At 42.4% G+C, this 27,645-nt stretch overlaps 1 protein-coding gene across 1 annotated transcript; it reads left to right on the top strand.

The window, feature by feature from the left end:
• Positions 1-576: 576 nt before the first annotated feature.
• On the top strand, positions 577-8,177 carry LOC138368690 (alpha-1-macroglobulin-like). The gene is made up of 3 exons (XM_069331409.1): positions 577-652; positions 698-1,143; positions 8,048-8,177. The coding sequence occupies exons 1-3, from the start codon at positions 577-579 to the stop codon at positions 8,081-8,083; spliced, it is 558 nt and encodes a 185-aa protein (XP_069187510.1). The 3' UTR covers positions 8,084-8,177.
• The last annotated feature ends 19,468 nt before the right edge of the window (positions 8,178-27,645 follow it).

Below are 27,645 nucleotides of genomic sequence, written 5' to 3'. Positions count from 1 at the left end.
TTTATCCCACAAACTAGAAACATTCCATATTAAGAAAGGTTGAAAAACTTAGTTTACATTCTGTACAAAAGTGAAGAGTTAAGAGTGACAGAAATGAATGGGCATAACAAGGAGGATTGTAATAAGCTATTAAATATATCAACGCAAAATAGAACACGAAATAATGGATATAAATTGAATGGGTTTAAATTCATAAAAGACCTGGGTAAATACTAGTTTGAAAACAGAGTTGTTGATTTGTGGAACAAATTACCAGGGTTACATTATACACGTGGGATACCTTGATTGTTTCAAGCGTAGGATAGACATAGATAGATGAGGTTGGGTGGATATAAACAGGAGCTGCCACGAGTAAGGCAATAGTCCTTCTGCAGCGTCCTTAATTCTTGTTCTCATGTTCATAAAGGTGGTATTGACTGCCAGCTTCTCATGGTGGAAGTTGGCGTGTACGAGGCCAAAGGTTCATAAAGGTGGTATTGACTGCCAGCTTCTCATGGTGGAAGTTAGGGTGTATGAGGCCAAAGGTTCATAAAGGTGGTATTGACTGCCAGCTTCTCATGGTGGAAGTTGGCGAGTATGAGGCCAAAGGTTCATAAAGGTGGTATTGACTGCCAGCTTCTCATGGTGGAAGTTGGCGAGTATGAGGCCAAAGGCAAGCCAAGTAATGAGCTGCGATATTGTAACAATTGACATGCAGGCTTAGTGCATTCTGATAATTATTGCATTAACAATTTGTTTCAGGCTGTTCTGCGGTACAACATTCCTGAGGCTGAGGCGAGTGACGCCTTCGACATGACCGTCAACACAAACACCGTGTTGGATGAGAAGTGCGTCACCAAGCGCATCACTGTGTGCGCCTCCTACCGCCTCCCGGACGGCAAGTCCAATATGGCCGTCATTGAGGTCAATCTCATTTCCGGTTACATCCCAGAGAAAGATGATCTGAAGGAACTTCTTAAAAAGGATAAAAATATAAAGCGATATGACGTAGATGGCAGCAAGATAGCTTTCTATATTGAAGAATTAACTGCTAAAGACACTTGTGCAAACTTCCGTGTAATAAGAGACATAGAGGTGGAGGAGGTCAAGCCCGGCACAGTGCGTCTCTATGACTACTATCAGCCAGAGTTCCAGATCTCAAAGGTCAGTCCATCGTTCCGGGTTGTCTTTCCTTCCTCATCTTTCCTCAACAACAAAATGCTATTTTTTATTCTGCTAAATATTTAAAACTTAAATATAAAAAAAAAATTAATTGAATTGACTTTCCGATAGAATATATTTTTTGTAATAATTAAATTTGTCGTATTTAAAATGTATTGCATCACATTTTTATTACTGGAATAGTTTCCAGTTTCAGTACAAATTGATTTTGCTCTGTAGCTTTTGAACTATTTATGTGTTCTTTCATAGCACTCCTACGTTATAGCTTGACCGAAATTGTACTTACAGATCTCTTAGAGCTTATGTATAATTATGGGTTGAATGTAACGAAATGGCCCTTTTTGGGCGGCCTAAATAGCTTGCCAGGCCCCGGCACTACTGACCCGTCACACCTCTGGACTGGTTCCCACCCACCCAGACACAGGAAAATAATCTGGTGAGCTCATAGTGGCGAGAGGGATCCTAGAGCAACCTCATAATCGGTAAATACTGCCCAGGAAGTACTTGTGAACGAAGACAAATTGGGTGTCATTATGAGAGAGAACAGGAAAGAAGGGAAGAAGTAGGTTGCCGAATGCCAACATACTACGAGCCGCCTTAAAGCAGCCCCGAACAACACAGGGAACAACTACAGGAAGAGGGAGCAAACGAGGCCGCCCAAACAAGCGAATTTCATGACTTTAAATGTTTGATTTCTGGGCTGGTCTTCGGTAGCTTTCCGGAGCAAATACCCAACAACGCCTTACAAATACAAATATTTATTCAGGTAAAGTACATACATACAGGGTGAGATACAAAAGTTGATGGATTTATAAATAGAGCTAGTACATACAATGCCTAAAGCCACTATTACGCAAAGCGTTTCGGGCAGACTTAGTGACGAAAACCAACTTTGAACTGCAAGAGAGAGTAATAAAGAAGCACAAAGATGAAAGGCTGGCCAGTGGGGGGTGAGAGGCCGGGACCACAGAGCTTGGGGGGACGAACAGCTGATAAAGGTATCCCAGCTCCACAGACAAGGCGAGGGACTAGCAATATGCAACAGATAACGAGCAGCCAACACTGTAATAGCGTCTTTAACCCACAGCTCGAATGTGAACAGCACACAGCTGTAAATATCTTACTATCACACCTAGACAGCAGCTTGTATGAGGGAAAGATCACAACACTGTCTGCAGGTATCAGTATAGTATAGGACAAGGTCACCTGACACAACCTGACCTATACCCAACATGTAAACATTAGCGCATCAAAAAGTGTGACTGTTATTCTCAAGGACCGACAGACCGTCGCCACACAATTCCTGAACCGACTAATTGTTTCAGTGAATATCGTAAATAAAACAATTTATGGTGTTTCACCCCCACAAAGGGAAAGAGGAGGAGTAGAGATGTCCTCTATTGAAACCCTAACCCCCCTCCTCCACACATAAGGAAGGAAGGATGGGTACAAAAGCCCTTTATAAAAACCTTGATCCCCCAACAAAAGTTGGGGGGGGGGGTTGATGGGAAACCATCTTGATGGGGTTTGATGATGGGAAAGTTTGATTCGATGGGAAACGAACTCCCATCGTTTCACAAACACAATGGACGAATTCAGAAGAAGGGACTAGGCTTCTACAATACCGTCACTTACCCCCACAAGGATCCACCGCTAACACTTTCGCGCTTTGGTGACAACAGCATCGTCACCAATTTTCCTCCTGACTATGTTGGCGTGCCGCGCTCACGAGAAAAAATATTTGTATAAATTCCATTTATTAGCCGATCAACTTGGGGATAGTTTACAAATGTTTGCCATGAAATTTCCGTTTTCTCTAATAGCCGACCAGCTTATTAAAAAGAACGGCATATCAGTGAATCATCGTGGTAAAACAAATGTATTATTGTCACGACGAGTTTAATCGACGTAGTTTTTATATATGTTGCCGGTCGAACGCATCCTTATGTGACCTTTCATACTTATGTTCGTCTAGAACATTCTATTGCAAACACATTGGAACAAAAATGAAATACATACATCGAAAAATAATGTCAGGACAGTGAATTGAATATTCACTTTTCAAAGCGGGTTTCGCCGATATGCCGCCGCGGGTAACACTTTGGCCGCTTGCTACACTGTTATGGGTGAACTACGACATTGAATCTATATTTATATGCATATGTCCGTATAGATAATTTTATTGCAATTTCAGTGATACCAAAATTAACGCTGTAGCACAACTGTGGGCTTCACAACCATTAAGAGAGTGGAAACATTTTGTAGCTGTTTGGCGCTCTCGGCAAGTGATCTATCTGAATAGTTTATTTGGTGTTGATATGTCTTATGCTTTGGCGGCATTTTATAGGTATGTTCTTATAGACAGTTCTATTGCGAACACAGTGATACCAAATTTAAATACGTACGCCTACAATTAGTGTCAGGACAGTCAAAAGAGTATACACTTTTCGGTCTTACCGCTTAGGCGCGCGAAACACCGAAAGCACAAGGTGGATGTTTTTTTCTTAACTATCACACCTAGAACGCAGCTTGTATGAGGAAAAGATCACAACACTGTCTGCAGGTATCAGTATAGTAGAGGACAAGGTCACCTGACACAACCTGACCTATACCCAACATGTAAACATTAGCGCATTAAAAAGTGTGACTGTTATTCTCAAGGACCGACAGACCGTCGCCACACAATTCCTGAACTGACTCTAATTGTTTCAGTGAATATCGTAAATAAAACAATTTATGGTGTTTCACCCCCACAAATGGAAAGAGGAGGAGTAAAGATGTCCTCTATTGAAACCCTAGCACCCCTCCTCCACACAAAAGGGAGGAAGGATGGGTACAAAGGCCCTTTATAAAAACCTTGATCCCCCAACAAAAGTTGGGGGGGGGGGGTTTGATGGGTGTTAAATAAAGGAGTGTCTGTACTATGGGGGATCTATTATAACATGGGTGTAGGGGCAGTAGGTAGCATTCAGAGTTATCAAATATGGGAGAACTAAAATGCCCGGCCCCCAAAATAAACTATCCACAGTATGCAGGCGATGAGTCACAATAACGTGGCTGAAGTATGTTGACCAGACCACACACTAGAACTTGCTCTCACTTGCTCTCTTCTGCCATGTGAGGGATTCTAATCATCCCAGTGACTGGTCTTCCTCCAAAATAATCTTTCCTGCCTCTACTCTACACAGACGCCGTCTTGTAGAATCGGCTCTTATACACAATGTACCCAACATGAACTTGAGTCCTGGCTTTGTTGCTGTGGACTCTTCCCTTTCACAGTATATACTCAAATGCTCTAATCTTTCTAACAAACGTGACTTAACATAAGCTTTCCCCCTTCCATTTATCTTCATAGAACATATACGGCACGCATAGACGCAATAAAGCACCTAAATTATTGGGATCGTCTCAAAGCCCTCCAAATGTACTCACTAGAAAGAAGACGAGAGAGATATCAAATAATATACACCTGGAAGATACTGGAGGGCCAAGTACCAAATCTACACAGTTAAATAACAACGTACTGGAGTGAACGACATGGAAGAAAATGTAGAATAGAACCAGTGAAGAGCAGAGGTGCCATAGGCACAATCAGAGAACACTGTATAAACATCAGAGGTCCGCGGTTGTTCAACGTCCTCCCAGCAAGCATAAGAAATATTGCCGGAACAACCGTGGACATTTTCAAGAGGAAACTAGATTTATTCCTCCAAGGAGTGCCGGACCAACCGGGCTGTGGTGGGTATGTGGGCCTGCGGGCCGCTCCAAGCAACAGCATGGTGGACCAAACTCTCACAAGTCGAGCCTGGCCTCGGGCCGGGCTTGGGGAGTAGAAGAACTCCCAGAACCCCATCAACCAGGTATCAACCAGGTAATCTTTCTTTCTCTCTTCTCCCTTTTTCTGTTCTTTTTCTTCTCCTACGCTCCCTAGCTATCCTCTTCTTATTCCTATTACTATCTCCTTCGGTGGTTATAATAGGAGCTGCCTCGTATGGCCAATAGGCCTTCTGCAGTTCTCATTACTACTATCCCCTACACCTGACTTTCCTCCTCAGCTCTCTCTTGCCTATTTATTGCCTGACCCTACCTCCTCATCACAATCGACTTGAGAATGGTCCAGGACGGACCGAAACGTCGTCGTCCCTTCAACTTCTAGTGTGTGGTCTGGTCAACATATCCACAGTAATAATAACTTGCTACTAGACCATGTCAGACTAGAGGTTGATCCTAGCCCTCCCACAGAGGAAGAAGGGATACTCCGTTACTACTTACTTATTTATTAACCCCTTAACAACCCCCATATACACTCACACCAATAACAATAATATTAATTACTTTACCACACTATCTTACGTTGAACGCCTTGGTCCACATAGACAGGATACAAGGTTTACACTGAACACAAGCTAGGGTAAAGTTCTACTATGGAAACACTTGAAGCTAGAGTCAGCTTAGGGTAGGGAGACCACGTGGTTCCACTGGGACCCCCTTTAGAATAACTAGTAATATAAACTATAAAAACACCTACTACACACAAAGTATACTACTATACACCTAGAACACGTGTATGCCAGAGAATGAATAATGTACACAGTATATACTTAGCTTGGACAAGACACAGAAATAAGGAAACGAGGAGGAAGGGTAGGAGGATCCTATCCACCCAACGCCAGCTCAGAAAAAGAAAGACTCTCAGTCTCCTTTCCCCCAGCTGGCTCGCTGCCGGCAGACTGCTCAACTAATCGTACTGCAGCCCTATACCAAGTTTACTCAGGTTTACTTTACAAATTATTAGAAAGTATTAGTAAACATAGTTGGTGCCCATGTTATTATTTAATAATCAACCCCAAGATCAGTCTTAAATGCTCTTTGAAAAACAAGAATAGTCATATGTCTGGCAGGGAAGATACAAACAAGTACACCTCGTGATGCGTTTTCAATACTAAAAGGCAGTTTATTAGCTCAGTTTTGACCTCTGGTTTCCACTGAGGAACCCAGGGTCATAACAATGGGAAAGCATCTTGATGGGGTTTGATGATGGGAAAGTTTAATTCGATGGGAAACGAACTCCCATCGTTTCACAAACACAATGGACGAACTCAGAAGAAGGGACTAGGCTTCTACAATACCGTCACTTACCCCACAAGGATCTACCGTTAATATGTCAGAAACAGCAGAAGTCTGAAGCCAAGGTTGTTTAATATCCCTTATTAAAGGCGGTGGCAGAGGCAAGTAAAGATACCAGCCGATCTCCCAGCCCCAGACAGTAAAACTAAGAATTTAACTCAAGTCAGTATACCAAAACTTCAGGGTTCTTAAAAAAGAGGAGGCTCGCCTCCCACAGTGTTGGCCACAATTGAAGACCTGCAAAAGCCAAAACCTTGAGGTGTCTGGATGGAGTACAATAAGTGTCTGATGCTGTCATCCTGGAGGGCGGCTCAGCCAACATAAACAAATAACAATAACAAATTTTGCTTTCCTGAAAGCTGCAAGCAGCATTAACCGAGTTAATTCTGCTTGCATTAACGAATCAAATGATACAGAAAATCCCAAAACATAGAAAACTTTATTATGAAAAATGTTTGGTTAACCAGCCACCCAATCCCAATGGGAACTATATGGGTGATTCATTAATAAACGTCCAGACGCACCGGACACAAGAAGAGCGTGGGCCAACTCAAGAAAGTACAAACGAGGAAAAAGTAGACGGTGCAACTGATATCAATCCCACGAATCCATATCGTCCACTGAAGTGGAATCGTATAAACGAGCAAGATACATCGTTACACAGGGCACGACGAAGCACGAATATACTGAAAACAAAACAAAATATGCACACAAGGCACACCTACCTGACTTGTGGTCACTTAATGGAACAACGTCCTGCTCTCTCTTGTCCAAACTGCATTGTCCATGTCCAGCCTTAAACCTCCTTGTCGATTGCCCTGATTTTCTGGCTGTTCGTGTGTCTTCCTTTCCTAATCTCTCTAGCAGTCGTTGTCTCTGATTACAATCCTTGGCGAATTCGATACCTTGATATCATTGACCTTAGGCCCCATTCTGTTTTCGTATTGGCATCTTGAGTGATATCATGCTCCGTTTGAAAATCTTTCAACACAGACGGTGCTACATTGACTTCTGGCTTGGCGGCTTCTTTGATAATTATTTGTGTGCACAAGGACCTTTAGAATCTCCCCTCAACAAGTCTGGGTTGAGGAACCAAGTATTATTCAGACACCGGGGCAACTGAAGCCCACACTATAAGACGATAGCTCTGCTGCAGAAACAGGAAACAAGCTGATGTCAGGGAAGATAGATCTGAAATACATTCAGGGCGAACTACATCCTTCCTATCTTCTTTCTTCTTAACTGAACCACAATCGTGAAAAGTAATGACAAATAAAACTAAGGAAGCTACCTGCCCCCCACCCCATAAGATAGAGACAATATATGTCCCAAGTAACGTTAACTCCTCCTATGTTAGACAACAATGATAGTCTTTACAAAAGAGCGTCTTGGGGCCAGCCATGTGAGTCAACCGGACTCGCAAGTGAAACAAACACTAAGCTGACTTTAGCTGCCATTTGGTGATGCTCTTGGATACTAATGCATGTTATCTTGACATTGGCAAATTACCGTACTCTTCTTCCATCGTTTTTCCCTTAACAAGGTATGTAGTTTGTTTTGCTGATTGTCTAATTTGCTATACTGTCTGAAAACTCTGGTGCAGTGAGGAGTTTGTAAAAAATGGTACACGTTGCTGTGAAAGGTGAGAAGCAATAGGTGGAAGAGGTGCAACTGGTTCAGGAGACTCAACTTTATTATTTATATGGTCGTAGTTTACCACAACCAAAATATTAATATATATTTTCTTCTCTCATTGCAGAGCTACACGCTTCCTCCTCCAACTGAGTGCCGCTAGGACATACACTTCTGATAGTATTCCTAGTATACTAAAATGATGCTAGGATCAATAGCTTGTGCTGGGATAACAACTGATGCTAGGACTGACATTCATTCATAAATTTCTAGAAGATTCCAACATTGCAAAAGTTGTGGACTATGTTAACGAACACATCCGACTTCATCCTACAGTTATCATCTCTCCGTTATTATCTGTTTGCCTTGCAATAATGTTTACCTATAATTTTATTACCAATCAAAAGGGAGATCTGCCAGTTACTTGTGTATGTATTATCTCGTGTCCTTTTTGGTTATTGTGCATTTTGATTTTCCATCGTTAATGAAAAGTCTGTTTACACGTGCGTATATCAGCAGTATCAGTTGTGTGTATTCTGAGTGAGAGTAAACATGTGCCTTATTGTTTGCAACTGGAACAACTAAACAGTTTTTGTCAAAAAATAGTATAATCCTTCTCCGGAAATGCCATTTATTATACATTACTCCTCTAGTTTTTCCCAACCACGGCAAGTCTTTCCATTTGCTCCGATCCTGTGCTGTCTTAACCCTTTGCAGGTATAAGGCTAAATATTTGTTGCAGCCAAAATCGAGAATATTGAGATTTGTAGTTTTGTCACTGACCTATAGAGAGATACCTGGTGTTTCCATCTGTACCAGTGAACTTAATCCTACTTGGAACTTTAGTCGAAATAGTTGATGAAGAGGTATTGTAATTTTAGAGTAAGAGGTACAGATTTTTGGTCAAGACTAACGTCTCTAATTAAACTAATTCATAGAGTATAGTCTCCACAATGTATAATATCGAGCTCATTCGTTCATTGCCTTGTATAGTTAGTTTAAGTTAATAATCCATTGTGTCGGGGGACAGACAGCCAGAGTATATTTATTATATAGGTTTATATCGAGGTCCTCCCCATCCCCCCGGGGTCGAACTACTGACCCTTCCCAAGATGAAGCCCCACAAGAAGCTGACTAACTCCTGAGTACCTACTTACTGCTAGGTGAACAGAGTCATTAGGTGATTCTCGTAGTTCCCGATTGTGAGTCGGGAACGAACCCGACTGTACTACCAGGACCCTAAAGTCTCTATCAGGCAAATCAACTTAAAATATTATGCCGAGTGCTATTTTTGCGCATAATTGAAGGTGATTGGACTCTGTTTGAAGCTGAGTTTTTATATAGAAATGGAAAATAATAGAAAACGTAGATGTCTTGCATTTTACCCAAATCGACCTCCAGTTTGAAAATACGATGCATATCGGAAATATTACTCCTGACCGTTATTTTGTTTACTGTAATTCAGGGTGATTGCATATATTTGAAGTTTTAAATTACATCTTTTTATATGGGAAATATGACTATAGGTGAAAATAGAGATTTGTCATATTTTACCCATATTGATCTGAAGTTTCAAAACTATGATGGCTATTTAAAATCTGATGCTTTAGTGCAATTTTTGTAGCGTGATGCAGGGTAGTTGCACACATTTGTAAGTTTCACAATGGATGAGAAGCCTTTTAAAAGACAAATGCGATCAGTAATTAAAGGAAAGTTATCTGACTGGAAATGTCCCCAGCGGAGTACCATATAGTTCACTACCAATAGTAATGTGTATTAACTATATAAATGGATATCTGCTAGAGGGCATACAACATTATATGTTTGCAGATGATGCAACATTGGAGAAGGGAGTTTGGGAATTAGAAGACTGTATTGACCTCCAAAATGATCATGACAAAGTGAGTGAGTGTTGCCATACATGGCGAATTGATTATGTATATCATTCCATTATGTAAACAAATATAATGAAATGCAGAATAGCGGAAAACAGGCCAAACACAACCTACACATTATGTGAAAAGATAATAAACACCTGTGACAAAGTTTTGGGGTGATTCTGAATAGTAAACATTTTTTTAAATATAAAATTATAAAATAATTACAATAAAAGGAAAGCTACTATAGAACATTGCGGTACACAAACACTACCAGACACAGTGGGAGAAACAGTGAACCAAACCAAGATACAAACATTCACAATACCAATACACAAACAAAATAAAAATACATACACAATGTTAATACAAAACACCGGTTCCCAGGGCACATTAGATAGTTGCTCACTAAATTTACTCCAACTACACAAGTGGAACAAAGATAAGGTACCACAACAACCACACATGTGGAACACAGATAAGGTACCACAACAACCACACATGTGGAACACAGATAAGGTACCACAACAACCACACTAGTGGAACAAAGATAAGGTACCACAACAACCACACTAGTGGAACACAGATAAGGTACCACAACCTCAGGGGTCTCGTAGCCTGGTGGATAGCGCGCAGGATTCGTAATTCTGTGGTGCGAGTTCGATTCCCGCACGAGGCAGAAACAAATGGGCAAAGTTTCTCTCACCCTGAATGCCCCTGTTACCTAGCAGTAAATAGGTACCTGGGAGTTAGTCAGCTGTCACGGGCTGCTTCCTGGGGTGTGTGTGTGGTGTGGGAAAAAAAAAAGTAGTTAGTAAACAGTTGATTGACAGTTGAGAGGCGGGCCGAAAGAGCAGAGCTCAACCCCCGCAAAAACACAACTAGTAAACACAACAACCACACAAGTGGAACACAGAAAAGGTACCACAACAACCACACAAGTGGAACACAGATCAGGTACCACAACAACCACACTAGTGGAACACAGATAAGGTACCACAACAACCACACTAGTGGAACACACATAAGGTACCACAACAACCACACTAGTGGAACACACATAAGGTACCACAACAACCACACTAGTGGAACACAAATAAGGTACCACAACAACCACACAAGTGGAACACAAATAAGGTACCACACTAGTGGAACACACATAAGGTACCACAACAACCACACAAGTGGAACACAGATCAGGTACCACAACAACCACACAAGTGGAACACAAATAAGGTACCACAACAACCACACTAGTGGAACACACATAAGGTACCACAACAACCACACAAGTGGAACACAGATCAGGTACCACAACAACCACACTAGTGGAACACAAATAAGGTACCACAACAACCACACTAGTGGAACACAGATAAGGTACCACAACAACCACACTAGTGGAACACACATAAGGTACCACAACAACCACACTAGTGGAACACACACAAGGTACCACAACAACCACACTAGTGGAACACATATAAGGTACCGTAAAAACAGAGCACTAAAAACACATAACAATATATACAGAAATCATAAGACATAATAACATACACAATGGTCCTCAACTAACGGACGCCGTTACCACCCACCAAGATACGTAACAAATACAGAAAACATACCAACATAATAATTCACTACAAGGGAAATCTGATAAAGAAAATGGACCAGCCCACACAATGGCAGGAATAAAAATACATATTGCAGTTCTCATGGCAAGGCTGGACACCACCCAGCAGCATGACAAGCAAGGGCGGACAGCCAACTCAAGGGTCCAGTAACAAAGCCTAACACTATAAAACCTACATCAGCCGATTCACACAAACATCCAATAAAAATAACAGGATTATGGAAACCCATACAATCATTTAAGGGTGAGGATGCAGCCTCAACCCACGAGTTAAGAAAACAATACAACGACTAACGCCGCCGTCTGCTAAACCCTATAAGACTCGAGCAGCAGCAGCAGCATAAGCCGCCGTGAACCACTGAGCAAGAACCTTCGAATCGCTGTTGCCACCACATCGTGTAGTGCAGCCTACCCCTCAAGGACCCAAATATCTGAGTCACATCGTACCTTTCTAATCTACTAACCCACAAAGAAAAAATGTAGTCGGACGCCAATATCCCTAACATGTTACGAACTCTACTATTCCCTCCCGGAAACAAGAGGAAAAATGGCAGCAAATCTACCCGCAAATCAGACCCACAGAAGGTAACATTCATACCCCGAACCCAGTCTACCAAACAAGAAACCCGCCGACAAAAGTAAAACACACGAAGTTGAGACTCGCCCGCCCCCCAATGGACACAACCAGCTGAGCCCACAATACCTAACATAAACAACTGCTCATTGGTAGGCAGAAGCTCATGAAGAAATCGAAACATCAACTGACGTTATTTAGGGGCCAGCAACGGCGCCCGCAGAGAGCCGCACTCCGCCCCCCAATCAAATAACGGGTAGAACCCTTCCACACGGTGGGCCACACGACCCAAAAGCACCTGATACACCTTCCGACAACCAAAAGACATACCCATGATACCATGACAAGGGGTGAAGAATGAGTACCGCACAGGAGTAGACCGGCAGCGTTACGAAAGCTACGCCCATACAGACCGGCACCTCCATTAGATAACTCACCCGCATGGAACTAAAGTACAGAGTCAAGAAATTGAGACCATTCCCTAACTCAAGCACCCTACGAAACATCACCCAAAAAAACAGCCATCAACTTTACATACACATCAGCCAGCACTATCCCACTTTCCGCCAGACCCTGACACAAGGAGGACCTGCGAACCATCGGGTGGTAGCGGCCACACCACACATACCGAAAAACAATCTTTTCTAAATCCAGCGCACGGGCCCTGATCAATGGGAAATAATGAGCTAAATACCATACCTTAGAAAGAACTCGACAATAGACGATTAGTGCTTGCTGAAAAATCGTCAAGACCCTCTTGGACAGCATCCCCACCGCCCCCTCAACCGAGCGAGCAACCGCCACCCAATTATGCAATAATAGTTCCTCATAAGAAAAAACCATGTGATTCCCAGCATACGAACTGATCGCACCACCAGCAGCCACGACCCCTCCCACGACTCCCGACCAGCACAACTCCCCAGCCCCATAATACAAGATTTTTGGCGAGTGGTGACAGTACCTGTGGCCAGCTCAAAACTATGCACCACGTCCTTCACACCAACCACTGAATCCACTGTAGCCACAAACACAGTCGTATCATTATCATACCCACCCATTCTCAGGTCAAACCTGTTGGGCAACTATGGAGAGACGATAGAGCCACTGGCCCGTACTGCTCGAAACAACGGTTTTTGAAATATTACATACATACATAAGCATCGACAGAGGAAGCCCTGCCGAACCGAGCGCCCAATGGAAAGCGGAGTATTAAACAACCCATCCGCACACACTCTCGACTACAACACCCCGCATACAACAAATACGCACCCAATGTATAAACTGGGGAGCAACGCCAAGCTTCTCAAAACTCCACAATACAAAATCAATGGCCACATGGTCGAAGGCTTTGGATCAGTCCATTTTCATCAAAGCTGCCGAACCCCCAGACTGCAACAGATAGACAATCAGATCCCGGACCAGTTGTTGCAAAGGCCCAACGACCTACTTGACACCCCACAAAACTGTTCCCGAGAAAGCAGAGAGCCCACCACTGACTAAAGTCGATTCACTAACAGTTTCGATATGATTTTGTAATCCTGATTGAGAAGCGTTATCGGACGCCAATTAGCAAAGAATACGTCGCCAGGCTTTGGAAAGAGTCGCACAATTCCAAGCGATAGGACCCCACCAACCGCATATGCGTAAAACAAAACTGGACCACCTCTCTGAAATCAGCTCCAATAATATCCCAACATGTTACATAAAACTCCGCCGGCAGCCCATCATACCCAGGCACCTTGTCGGAAAATCCGACACCATATAATAATATTGCATACAATTGCAGATAATATTGCTGCCCTTGTATACACAAGTTAACCCATAGAAAATGTAGCTTGTAGTGGAATTTTCCGTCAATAGAAAATGGGATATCATTGCCACATAGATCTTTTTCTATGTGGATCCTGATATTCCTGATAATGTATAATAGATCCTGATATTCAGAATCCCACAGATAAATTCACCAGCTGTTGTGTTGGGAATTATTCTTAAATACATTAGTCTTTGGACTTTTGCCATCATAAAAACATCTCATTTGAATTAACTTAATTATCAGTATCAAAATAAAGTAAATCTGACCCTTCTATCAGTTACTGACATCTCTACAAAGTGAGGGAGGCGTTAGTGAGGAAGAGGTCAGCCATTGTTTTTAAGACCAGAGGCGCAGTGGAGCAAATTCGGCTCCTATAATTTCTCTTGGACGAAGTGTGATGGAGATCAGAGTAGTGGTCTTCCATCATGAACATGCTGTCAACATAATCAAGGAAAGTGGCCTACCGAAACCCGTTTATCTAATCATTTTTGGCCATTAATGTTAGGTAGATATTGGGTGAACCGGTTAAAATGCGAACCCGCCTCATACTAAAATTAATTAAGCCTTGGTCCTTATGATTTAATACACAGTGTTTTCTCTGATATAGCTGTCATATATTAGGATTCTGGCTTTACAGCTAGCGCCCTTTGACAGGAACAAGAAGAGGAAGCAAGACTTGATACATCAGTTACTGGGTGATGGAAGCTAGCCTCAATCGAGGATAATTTGGTGTCTACATCCTAGTTATACCTGGTGGTTATCTTGAGATTATCTTGAGATGATTTCGGGGCTTTAGTGTCCCCGCGGCCCGGTCCTCGACCAGGCCTCCACCCCCAGGAAGCAGCCCGTGACAACTGACTAACACCCAGGTACCTATTTACTGCTAGGTAACAGGGGCATTCAGGGTGAAAGAAACTTTGCCCATTTGTTTCTGCCTCGTGCGGGAATCGAACCCGCGCCACAGAATTACGAGTCCTGCGCGCTATCCACCAGGCTACGAGGCCCCAACGACCTGGTGGACTAAGCCTGCTGTACAATAAGATAAGGGACCTCCTCAATGTATACTAATATATGTAGTTAATACCGTAGTTTGATTGACTCATATATATAAATTCAATATAAACCCCCCTAATGGTAAGGATCGCTTTGTGAGATTATTGCAGAAATACAGTCCATTTAACATCATACAAATTGCTATCGAAATATATAAATTAACGTAAGTATAAATTCTATATAAATTCTTATAAATTAAATATAAATCTCACAGGTCGGTTCCCACACACCTGGCCCTTTCTCAAGGACCGTACCACATCCCAGACCTCCGTAAAATCAACCTCACCCTCCAAAAAGCGAACAGTCCAACGACGACAACCCAGGAGAACCAAACCCAAGAACAAATTCCTCCATACGCTGATATTCCCCTCCCCCTCCTACAACGTTCTTCAAGCTCCTGCCGACCATACAAGTATTCGACAAAATCGAACCATCAGGCATACGAAGACTAGTCAACAACACCGACTCACGATTCTCCTTCTCTTTTTAGAGCAAGAACTGTGAAATACGTTCCTTAAACAACCGCTCCACCACCCTAGCTCGGACCTGCATCCCCGCGGCCATCTCCTCCTCCAACTCCACGAATCTGGTCTTTACACAACCAAATCTCTACAATAAACATCCTCTTACGCTTCTCCTTACACCAATCACAAATACAAGGGAAACAACGTTTCCTTTAGACAATCAAAGCTCACCGTTCATGAACGTCGAGACACTGTAGCAATAACCCGTTCTCAGACCAAGTCCATTCTATCCAGCGGTCGACCCCAAAGACGCATTCATCAATTTTAACATTCTGTTCATTCATAACTGAACTTTTCTCAAATATAAATTAATATTATTTTATTTAAATAAAATCATATATAAATATAAATTAATATTATTTTATTTAAATAAAATCAAATATAAATATGAATTAATATTATTTTATATTAGCATATTGTGCATATTTAGGCACTGGTTAGGTTAGGTAAGTGTTTAGGTTCAACTGTCGATTATTTGTGTTTGTAGTACGTGGGTGAAGCATTTACCGCGTTGTGATTCAAATAAAACTCGTCAGTGAAGTACTTGTTCCGGAGGTGTTTGGACGTCATCAGTTGTGAGTCGTGTGTAAACCTTTTTTCATTCATAAACAGGAGGTTTGGCGGCTGGATTAACTAGCTTGGATCTTCGTATGCGAGGACAGGCTGAACTATCGGGCGATGGGAGCTCCGACTGTAACTGGAACATCACCCATGGAATCATCAACAGAACCAGGCAGAATGAGGGGCTCAGAGAAGGGGGAATCACCCAGAGGGTTGACCAGCACACCCCTCTTCAACATCATCCACAAGTCACGCCCCTCACGACCTCTGGCACAAGAGCAGAACTGACATTCCAAAATTGGCAAGGGGACAATATTACGTATACCAAGAACAACATTGCCCAAACTTACACATAATGATGCCGTCAAAATACTCCACATGCTAATGACATCATTAGGCAATCAGTCAGCAATCTCATCTACTGACTCACAACACAACACAGTACATACATATACATGCAAATGAAACACATGGAAATGGCATTCACATAATCAATGAAAATTATATCACTAGATCAATTATCCATAATTATACAGACCTCAGAGTATCCACTGACAACCCTGCAACACTGGCCTACCTACCTCTGCAATGATATAATTAATATGCAGCAACATGGCATTAATCTAGACTGAACGATTATATAGAATCGACAGAACTGGATCACTTATATGGTAAATCTCTACACTGACCGGTTACATACTCAAGTCAGTCTACACACAACATATAACTATATACATCTACATGTGGTACCGTGTACAACATCCATCTCCAGGTACATCACAACCAGTCACCTGGACGTCAGTACAGACAGCTATCTCTCAGCTGCTTCCCTCGCCTGGCAGGCGCTATGGGACAACCCAGCTGTTACCGAAATTAACAACAGTTCTGAGACACTATAACAATGATTTTTGTACTCACGGCTCCTTAAATCCTCAACACATTCATTTCCCCGGTCACTACCTCACTGGCTGCAGAACACCTAGCTCGCTTCACGTGCGTCTACTAGGTGTGGCCCTAGGGTGTCCAGGGCAGGTGGCCAAGCGTGGCCCAAGGGGTGTTGGAAATTTCCAACACCGAATACAACACTGTTGTATTCTCATTAATTATTACTAACTCTACTAATTATTGTAGTAAGTAAAATTAACAACACGTAGAATTCTCATGTACTAATAATTTTATCTGTGCAGTAGGCTAGAATTCTCACGTCATCCGACGTCAGTATTGCGTCAGATTTCATTACAATAAACTCATTATATCCAATGTATCTGAGGATTAAATTCGATTCTCTATAACTAAGGCATTCTGTATGGTAATTAATTACAGATGAATTGACCTCCAACTAAAAGCCGAATAGAGTGTTGGGGTCACAGCGATTATCTAGTAATAAAAGTTAAAGTCAAGAGTGAATGCCATGGGGAGACATTAATTCCTCTCCCTTATATATTTACTATCCCTAAATTGGCAAATAATAATATTTCCCTCTTCTAAATAATAAACCCGTCCAGTCTTCAACATTTCAAGCGTAAATGCGAGAAATATTAATGTTCGTGACAATAATTTGTTTAATGAACGCAGGACGTGGCGTGGGGTAGAGGAGGCTTGCCAGTACACGTGGAGAGAAGCTCTGAGGCAGACCTACTCGTACCGTACTCACGAGGAGACGCCATTGCCCAGCCATTAGGGTAGACGTTATCCATCCTCAGATGAAAGTCGCCACTGTGAGGCGTGAATAGCCTTGCAGATAATATCTTCAACTGGTGCTGGTGTAATATAAGGAACCTTTTTAACCTGGTTCTTGACTACACGTGACCGGCCAGTGAAGCGCGCCATTATCCAGGATAGGCTAAGCCGGAGCCTGGGGACGCGAATTTTGGCAATCTTAAAACTTATACAGTGCCCTTATTAGCTAAGTATATTCTCTTTATTTGATGCATCTTGTAAAGTGTTTGTAGTAGCTGGGTGATTGACCGTTACGACGCATGATAACACCAAACCACAGGTGATTACTTATTATCACCTGTAACTCTTAAATTCTTGAATATAGAGATTCAGTAGTTTAATTAGTTGCTACTGTAAATATTTGTCTTGCAGCACGTGAGAAGAATTCTCCCTGCCGTCTTCTCCCATGTTAATCCATCCCATTCGTCAGCCAGCCGAGCCCAGGGAATTAGAGGAAGCATCGTGGCTTACATAAAGGAATCGTCTTTAAGCTAAGATTCTTTGTATTCATTCATGAAATTTCTGAATTACTTACATGCAGAATTCCTCTGGATTAACATGTGTTTATTGTGACTATCATTATTATACTTATAATCTATGTTCCCATTTATGGTAATGACATTAGTTTCACTATACTTCATAGGATTAGCTTATTATAATTTGGATTAGTGAACAAATCACACTAGTTCCTGGACGTACTGACTTCCAGTAATAACCCCCCAATGTAGGTGTTTGTGGGTTTGATTCATTTAACTATACAGCCCATTAATTATTTCTATGATCATATTCTCTAGTATTTTATCCATAGTTACTGGTTCATCTAGGAATTATCTAATGATCAGAAATTCTCAGTTTCCCTCTTTACTCTAAAAGCGGGTGGTCCTTCGTAATTTAATTTACTACATTAATATTTAAATAATCAGACTCAAGCCCCAAATGTCCCACATTATGGTCCTTCGAACCGGATAGGCATTAAATTTATAACTAAAATATTAATCATTAATAACTAATCCTTGTGTGATAGAAGCTAGACTAACTATTTAACTAATTGTGTCAACTAACAGTGTAACACATCAGTTAGTCTAGATCACACTAACATATTGCTACTTTCACCTCATGTATAAGGTAGCTTTAGTGGGTCATAGCCAATTACCCACAACACTTAGACCTACACTTCATACTGAAGTAGAATCTTTAGGTCACCATGAGCAACAGCTCATAACCTTATATTAATCACTAACACCAATTAAGTGTTAACCATTTAGGCTATACCAATGTTTCAATATATGGCTGTCAGCAGACTGTCCATTATAGCCTGAATCCATGTTATAATTACTAATTCACTCAAGTCAGTGGATCATTAACATTTAGGGATTCAGTATACTAATATAAATTACTGATCTCATACTAGTTAATCATTACTAACCCTGATAATGTTTTATTCCACCATTAGGAGTACATTTAGGAGTTAGGTAATATTTACGGCAGTAGAATACTTGCCAAACACAATTAATTCCTTTGTGTTCATTTAATTTCTTATACACATAATTACACAAGTGTATATTATATAAAATACAAAAACCCAAAAACACAGCACAATTATTTGCACATTACTGCACCATAATATAATCTTTGCCACCCTTTATTAGGTAGCAATTTAGGCTGTGATTGTGTTGAATTTGGCACAAGCATAGAATAAATATAGTTGTAGTTTCTTAAGTAGAAATTCACACGACTAGGCTTGAGCTAGTTAGTGACACATATATTATTCTTTTGTGCTGACCCTATCAAGGGTGGGATTAACCATTTATTGTGTAATTATTTTATTGCATATTTCTATGTATGTCTTTCCCAGCAAACACAAATCATCTACACAACGTTCGCCTATCTCTTCCCATAGGTGTGGGAATGATTTGCATTGAGAATGGTGCAGGAGAGCCTTTGAGAAACTTTTACTCAAAAAATCCAAACACAAAGGTTTATTTATAAATTGTTTTTCTACAATTATTTTCTTCCAAATGTAAAACAAATAGTTTTTACATGTTTAAATATAAAATTTATGGTGTTTTTTTGTAAAATTCATTAATAAATTGTGAATGATATATATTGGCTGAGTGAAACCTTTAAAATCCATTTAGTTATAATTTGAACAGAAAAAAGTATTTTTCCAAATTTTCTAAAAATTGCTCTTTTTAACACAATTTGACTCCTTATACATTCCACTAAACACTATATCATGTTTAAATATATAATTTATGTATTATTCTCTAAAATAATTTATATAAATTATATAAGTTGCTGGAAAGTGGTGTTAAAGATTTTGAAAACATTTTGTTGTGTTAATATGTTCTTATTAACTATGTCTCAAGTTCACAGTTTATCAAACAAGAATATTAACATTCGTCAACTCTTAAAATCTTATATGTTATCTTGCTGGTGCAAAAAAGGGTGAATCTTTAGGAACAGCTATAGTATCTATATATCACAAATGGTGTTTTCCCTAACTCAAACAATGTAGGGTTTATTATTCTACACATATTTCTAATGACTCTTAGATGTTTACATTCTCTGAAGTATAATTGTGAAGGCTGTGTCCATCACTCTCAACACAGATTCTTAAACTCGTCTCTGCAGGTTCAACTATATAATTAGTTTCCATTTTGAATCTCCATGGACATTTGTATCCAAAATGAAACCAATGTGGTTTCCTTCAGCGCCTTCAGCCAGCACATTTGCTCATTCATTTCCACAGATTCCAACAAGGTAGGGGATTTACAGAAATTTGTATATTCATATTGTTATATATTAAAAATATGAATTTTTTTTAAATTTTGCCCCGAGGGGCGAGTTTATTGGGCAGCGCCACTCATCTTGTGAGTGAACATACCGCCATAGCAGAATGTACAACACTCCCCAATAGGAAGAAAACCCGCTGGGTTGTTCATCCTGTCACTTGTACCCAGACACAGCTGGGACTTGCTTAACTGTCTCAAGTGAACAGCTCCTCAAACAAGAAGATTAACATTTATCAACCCTTAAAAGCTTACGTTATCTTGCGGGTGCAAAATGGGGAAATCTTTTAAGAACAGTATCAATATTTGACAAATAGTGTTTTCCTAACTCAAACAATGTGGGGTTTATTATTCTACAGTTATTCCTAATGTCTCTCAGGTGTTCACATTCACGTAGATAGTGGTCAAGGCGGTGTCCATCACTCTCACCACAGATTCTGCAACTTCGCTGATCAACTGTTGTTTCCATTCCAAATCTCCATGGATATTTGTATCCAAGACGGATTCTCGCTATTACAGATTCTCTCACTCGTCGTCCTCCTCTTCGGCCATACTGATTGGGATTGCCAGCTGCAACCATGTTGTACCATCGTACAGATTCACTGGTTTGTGCTTCTATCCTCCTTTCCTCAGTTACCTTGTCACGGTGATGTTGCCTGATAATACCTCTAATTTGTAGTTGAGTCTTGGGTATGAAGTATTCAATATGGTCTCCTTCAGCGCCTTCAGCAGCCAGCACATCTGCTCGTTCATTCCCACATATTCCAACATGGGAGGGGATCCACAGAAACTTGATGACTCTTCCCTGATTGGTAAGTACTCTCACAGCTCTCTTGATTTCAGCGACTATTGCAAGATTTTCTGCCTGATTTTTACTTAGGCTTTGCAGTGCTGCTTTTGAATCGGTGCAAATCACTGCACCATTAGTGTTCCGTTCAAGAAACCTTAACGCCATAACAATGGCAGTTAGCTCTGCTTGCGTTGAAGAGGCATAGTTCTCAATGCGTGCTTTTTCTTCATTTCTGCGTTGGAAGGTATTATCCTTGATTACCGTGTATGCTGCACCAGCACTGCCATTGATAGGATTAGATGACCCGTCAGTGTAGATTTGATCTAGTTCATCTCCGGCTTCTTTATAAATGTCCTCGAGATACTTGTGCCTCAATTCTTGTGGTATCATGTTGGATTTTTTCATTGCCATTTCATTGATGATGATCTTGCATGAGTCATCCTCCCAGGGAGGTAACCTCTCTACAGGCAGGAGCTCACGGGCTTGCTCAAGCAGGTGAAGCTCTTCAAGGTAGCAGACTGATCTGTGATGCCATTTTTTGCTTCTCCTGTTTCCCCCTGAAAGTAGCACAGAGCTCAGTTTTTTCTTGGCAATATCATTGTAATGGGGATCTCTGGCTATCCTAATTGCAAGCTTAGCATTCAGCTCCTGAATTCTGCTTTTAATACTGGGAAGGGACAACTCCTCTCGTAGATTAGACGTTTTGACAGTTCTTGGGACTCCAAGAATGATTGTCATGGCTTCATTTTGAATGCTTTCAAGCCTTTTCATATCGGTTTGGGAGTAGGTGCACAGTACTGGTGCGGCATAGTCTATGACGGAGCGCACATAGGCTGTGTACATCATTTTGAGCACGGCAATTGAGGCTCCATGTCCATTCCAGGTCATAGCTTTCAGTGCCTTGAGTCGACTTTTGCATGTTCCTATGAGTTGATTGAGCTCCTCTTTCTTTCCCTTGTTAGAGCCGACAGTGACGCCAAGGTACCGGTAGTGGTCAACCCATTCAAGTGTTACACCATTAATTTGCAGTTCTTCATTTGCTCTATGCTTGTGATGGGAGTATGCCTTCGTCTTGTTTGTGGAGAGAGTGAAACCGAGCTCAATACATTTCCTTCCGAGGAGTTCAATGGACTGTTCAATTTTTCCCAAGGTGGGAGCTTGTATTAGGACATCATCTGCATATCCCACTTGTTGTGTTCCTTCCGGAAAATCAATATTTGCAATGGCGTTCATAAGTACATTGAATAGTGTAGGGCTTAAGACTCCGCCTTGGGGGGTCCCGAGTTCCATACTCATTGTTCTGGAGACTGCTCCATTGAAGCAAACCTTGGCTTCCCTTCCTGTGAGGTAGTCTTCAACCCATTTCATGAGTCTCCCCTTGACACCCATGCATGCAAGCTCGTCCAGGATCGCAATCCCCTGTGCTTTGTCGAAGGCTCCTTTGATGTCAACAAATACAGAGTACCTAGCCGTGTCATTAACCAAGTAATTAACTATACAATTTGCTGTGCTCCGTCCTTTAACAAATCCATTGACCCCCTCCCCTAACCTGCCTATTTTGTGCAACAGTCGGTTTAGGATGATCCTTTCAAGCATCTTGCAAGTGCATGACACGAGGCTGATAGGTCTGTAATTACCAGGGTCATTAGGCTTCGGTATGGGAATAATTATTGCGTGTTTCCATTGTGTGGGCAACACTCCACTTAGGAATGACTTGTTAAACAGGTGGAGTAGTGGATTCCCAGACACTGCACACAGTGCATTGAGTATGTCGTAGGTGACGCCATCTTCACCAGGTGCTGTACTTTTACCCTTTTTCATAGCGCCCCTTACTTCTTGGGCTGTGATTGGTTCCCCATACTCGTCATCACTAGACAGTGCTCTTGTTATCCTAATTCTTCTGTCATCATGTCGCAGGAGCTGTTCCCTGCTGATTTCTGCAGGGAGGGAGGAGGAGGATGCTGCATCACTCCACTTGTGAATTAGTTCCTCAGCCTTACCCTGGGGGTCTTTGTGAGCCGCAGGCCGGGCTCTGCCCCCCTTAGCTATCTGAATTTTTGCCCACACTTGTCTTGCAGATGTTTCCCGTCCAATAGAGCTAGTGAACTCAAGCCATTGTCTTTCCCGCTCTTTAATCTTCTCTTCCCTGGCTACTTGACACACTGTCTTAAACAACTCTTGGTTACTTTCAGTGGGATGTCTCCGGTACTCTCTACTCATGTCTCGCACATTTGCGTTAAGCATCTTTATGTAATCATTCTCATACCATTTTATTTTCTTCCTCTGAGGGTTACTTCGCCCAGGCGTACGGCGCGGAACTCTTAGACAGCTCTCAATTTGGTGGTTAAGGTCATCAACAAATGTGTTAATGTCTTCTGGGATTTGGTATTCCGTGAACCAGTCACTCATCCTGTTTATGAAGTGCGGCCTCATATCTGGTCCGAGTGATAACCTTTTTCTTTTATTTGTCTCTTTCCTTCTCTTGCTCATGTCGACGGTGGTAATCAGTGCCCAATGGTCACTACATAAACTGTGCACAATGTGTGTACTGGCATCCGTGTCCTGTGCATTCAGCAGGAGAGCATAATCTAATCTTCCTCCTCTGAGGTGAGTTGGCTGTTCATCACCCAGGACCCTAAGGTTTTCACTTCCCCTGACAAAGAGTGACAGTTTCCGTCCATTGACATTGGGCTGATGACAGTTGGCACCAAAGTGTGGGTGTCTGGCATTCAGGTCACCAACCAGCAGGGTAGGTTCTTCATTAACAAACTCAGGCAGTGCGTCAAGGTCAAGTTTACTCTGTGGCACATATAGGTTGATTATATGTAGGGCATTATTGTTTAAGTAAAGGGTTACTCCCAGTGATTCAAACTCATCCCCCATGTGCAGGTCATCAATAATCTGTGCGGGAATGTTGTTATTTACATAAGTGATGAGACCCCGTTTTCTTTCCCCATGTGGCAGGGAGAACTTGCGATAACCGCTGAACCTTGGGTTGAAATCATCACCTACCATTGTCTCCTGTAGCACTATGACGTCAGTTTGGTGTTCACGAGCGTATTGTATGATGTCATTAATTCTATTGCGAACGCCATTGCAGTTCCATTGTAGGATAGTGAGACTTTCTTCAGCGTGGTTATCCATTGTGGAGGTGTTGGTCATCAGATGTACTGTGTGTGGTGTTGTTGCTGGTGAGAGTGTGTTCACTGGTGGTGTTGTATGTGGTGTTGCACCACCGTCATGTGCTGGTGGTACTGTTTGTATGCCAGTGCCAGTGGTCAGTGGTGTTGTGTACACTAGTGTCGTTGTGTTCACTGGTGGTGCTGTTGTCTTCACTGGTGGTGTTGCGTTCACTGGTGGTGCTGTTGGTGGTGTTGTGTTCACTGGTGGTGTTGTGTTCACTGGTGGTGCTGTTGGTGGTGTTGTGTTCACTGGTGGTGCTGTTGTGTTCACTGGTGGTGGTGTGTTCACTGGGTCGCACTGAGTTCACTTGGGTAGCACTGAGTCTGCTGTTATGTGCCGTGGCTCGTGTTGCATCCCCATGCACCAAGTTGCAACCTGCTGAACTCGCCTGAGGCAACTTCAGGCCCTGCAGAATGTGAAGTATGTCCTCCTGGGTCTTCTGGATTGTACATAGGGTATTCTCAAGTTTATTTTGCTTGCTTATTAGTTCTTGCATGAGTGGGTGATTTTTTATCATGTGGGTAATCATTGCTTCCATACCGGGCGGCATTGTTTTATCTGGACCCAGTGAGGTGTTGACTGGTGAGTGAGGCGGGGGAGTGGTAGGGTGGGGGGAAGGGAGGGTCGCCTGAGAGGCGGAAGGGCTGGTTGACTGGGAGGCGTTAGGGGGTATGGGTGATGAGGCAGGAATGGGGTTGTTGGGTGGGGTAGGGTGTGGGTTAGTGAGGGAGATGAGGTTGGGGTTAGTGAGTGGGGTTGAGGTAAGTGGGTTTGTGAGAGAAATGGGGTCTGGTTGGGCCTGTGCGGGGTGGTGGTGGGTCACTCCACCACTACCCCAGGCTGGTGTCTGCCTACTGGAGGCTGGACCCTGGCTTGCTGTGGTACTGTTCACGGAGCCATTCCCGCCCCTGTTTACTGGTCCACCTGCTGTCTGCGTCTGCGTCGGCGTCCTTCTCAAGCCCTGCCAGTCAGGCCTCCTGCTGCAATATCTGTTCCAGGCATGGTGGGCCTGCTTGCAGTTGACACATTTAGGTATTACCCCGCTACCCCCACCCTGTTTAAGCTTGTCCAGACACTGCTTGGTGTCGTGAGAGCCACTGCAACACCCACACCTAATTGGGCGATCACATTGCCACGTTCTGTGATCCCACCGTTGACAGTTGCCACACAAGGACGGACTGCCAATATACCTCTCCACTTTGCACGCCCTCATGCCTGGCATTTTAATGACTTGGGGCAGCTCTCCCTTCCACATAGCAATTGCTTGATTTTTGGGCAGTCCCCCTGGTCCAGTGTTGCGCTCGACCCAAACAATCTCGGTATAGTCCTTGAGATATTCCACGTCAACATGAATGCTATAGTTCTTAATTATAATTTTAGTTTGTCTTGTCTGTGGGTTTGCTTCTAATAATTTGACATTCTTACCTAGATACTCGAGACTGGTCTCTGTGAAGTACTTCAGGGCACTGTAACCCTGCACCCGTGCACTAACATTGCCACCTACACACCTGCTCTCTATACAATACTTTCCTCTGTGGGCGCGGGCGGCCTCAATAATCCATCTAAACTTCTCTGATGCTGTCATTACCCCTGCAGGAAAGATTAGGGTGTGCCACTCACTGTCTTCGTCGTGTCGTCGTTGTTGTTGTTGTTGTTGTTGTTGTTGTTGTTGCTGAAGTTGCTGTTGCTGCTCATCCTGTCGCCGTGCCTTATCCCGTTTCCTGCCACTTCTACCTTGGACTACTTGGAAACCTTCATCGTCTATTGTAGAGTCTCCTGTATCAGTACTGTTGGAGGGCCCAGGGCTGGGATCCCGACCGGAGGGCCCCGGGTGTGGACCATCACCCAGGGGCCCCTGGCGGGGATGGGGGTTGTTATGGTTCCCGGGTACACCAGCCATGGTCACTTGTTGTTGTTGTCTCTTAGAAGTCTTACTTCTCGTGTCAGCAACCATCTATTTGCTGCGGCTCACTTCATGTGTTGTTGGGTGGTATGTCTTCAACACTTCAACACAACACTTAAAAATATGAATGCAGTTCAATATGATAAGACAAATACATGAGTTTATGATAAATTCGTTTTCTGTGATATACCATTGATATGCTCTTTTTTTCTTTAAACGGCAGACTAAACTAAAGTGCTCACATCAACAGATTTGATGTATAAATGGTCAACGCTCAACAGAGTTAGTATAAATGTATTAGTATAAATCTTACTTGTCTCATTGTTAATTCACATTCAATGTCAACTTGTGGTTGCATTGTACAAGGCCAACACAGATGATCGAAGGAAACTAACTCTGCTCTAGTTCCATGAAGTTGCTATTTGGTCTTTACTCAATGCATTGTACATGCATTGTACAAGGCCAACACAGATGATCGAAGGAAACTAACTCTGCTCTAGTTCCATGAAGTTGCTATTTGGTCTTTATTGAAATTTGACAAGGCAGAGTGGCCTGCAACAACTACATATCTCCACATCTAGTTCATGCTCCAGACATAAATCATGACACTGGTCCTGTGTATCCTCCTGCTGGCCCGTCAACACCTGGCCCGTCGGGTGTGAGGCGCCCTCTCTTCACGTCTACACCTAGTGCTGAAGCTGAATCTGATGAAGATAATTCATATTCCACATTAGTGTTTGAAAACAATAGTGAGAGCGACGATTCAGACAGTAGTTTATTGCCAACCCAGAGACAACAGCGACGTGTTGTTATAGCAGAGACTCGCCTGAACTATAAATTGAAACATGAGCTGGTAAAAATCCCCAAACGTCGCAGGTGTGAAGTGTGTTCAAAGTCGGGTATCAGGAAGGAAACTGGTATAGCGTGCAAGACATGCGATGTTCCACTTTGCGTCATACCTTGTAATTACACCACTTATCACAGGAAAAGGGTGCCAATGTTTTCGCAATAGAATGTTCTATGAGCCCGTAGGTAAAAAAGAGCAACAAAGCGTAAGATAGAATAGCACATAAGAACATAAGAACATAAGAACAAAGGTAACTGCAGAAGGCCTATTGGCCCATACGAGGCAGCTCCTATTTTATAACCACCCAATCCCACTCATATACTTGTCCAACCCGTGCTTGAAACAATCGAGGGACCCCACCTCCACAATGTTACGCGGCAATTGGTTCCACAAATCAACAACCCTGTTACTGAACCAGTATTTACCCAAGTCTTTCCTAAATCTAAACTTATCCAA

The sequence above is a fragment of the Procambarus clarkii genome, chromosome 26 (genome assembly GCF_040958095.1).
Source record: "Procambarus clarkii isolate CNS0578487 chromosome 26, FALCON_Pclarkii_2.0, whole genome shotgun sequence".
NCBI lineage: Eukaryota > Metazoa > Arthropoda > Malacostraca > Decapoda > Cambaridae > Procambarus > Procambarus clarkii.
This window is presented reverse-complemented; position numbering and strand designations above follow the sequence as displayed.

What these genes read in the sequence shown, in the direction of transcription:
- LOC138368690 (XM_069331409.1), top strand. Translation starts at nt 577, where the DNA reads ATGAGGCCAAAGGTTCATAAAGGTGGTATTGACTGCCAGCTTCTCATG. An exon ending in TGGCGAGTATGAGGCCAAAG is followed by an intron (nt 653 to 697) that starts GCAAGCCAAGTA and finishes ATTGACATGCAG; the next exon opens with GCTTAGTGCATTCTGATAAT. An exon ending in CAGAGTTCCAGATCTCAAAG is followed by an intron (nt 1,144 to 8,047) that starts GTCAGTCCATCG and finishes CTCTCATTGCAG; the next exon opens with AGCTACACGCTTCCTCCTCC.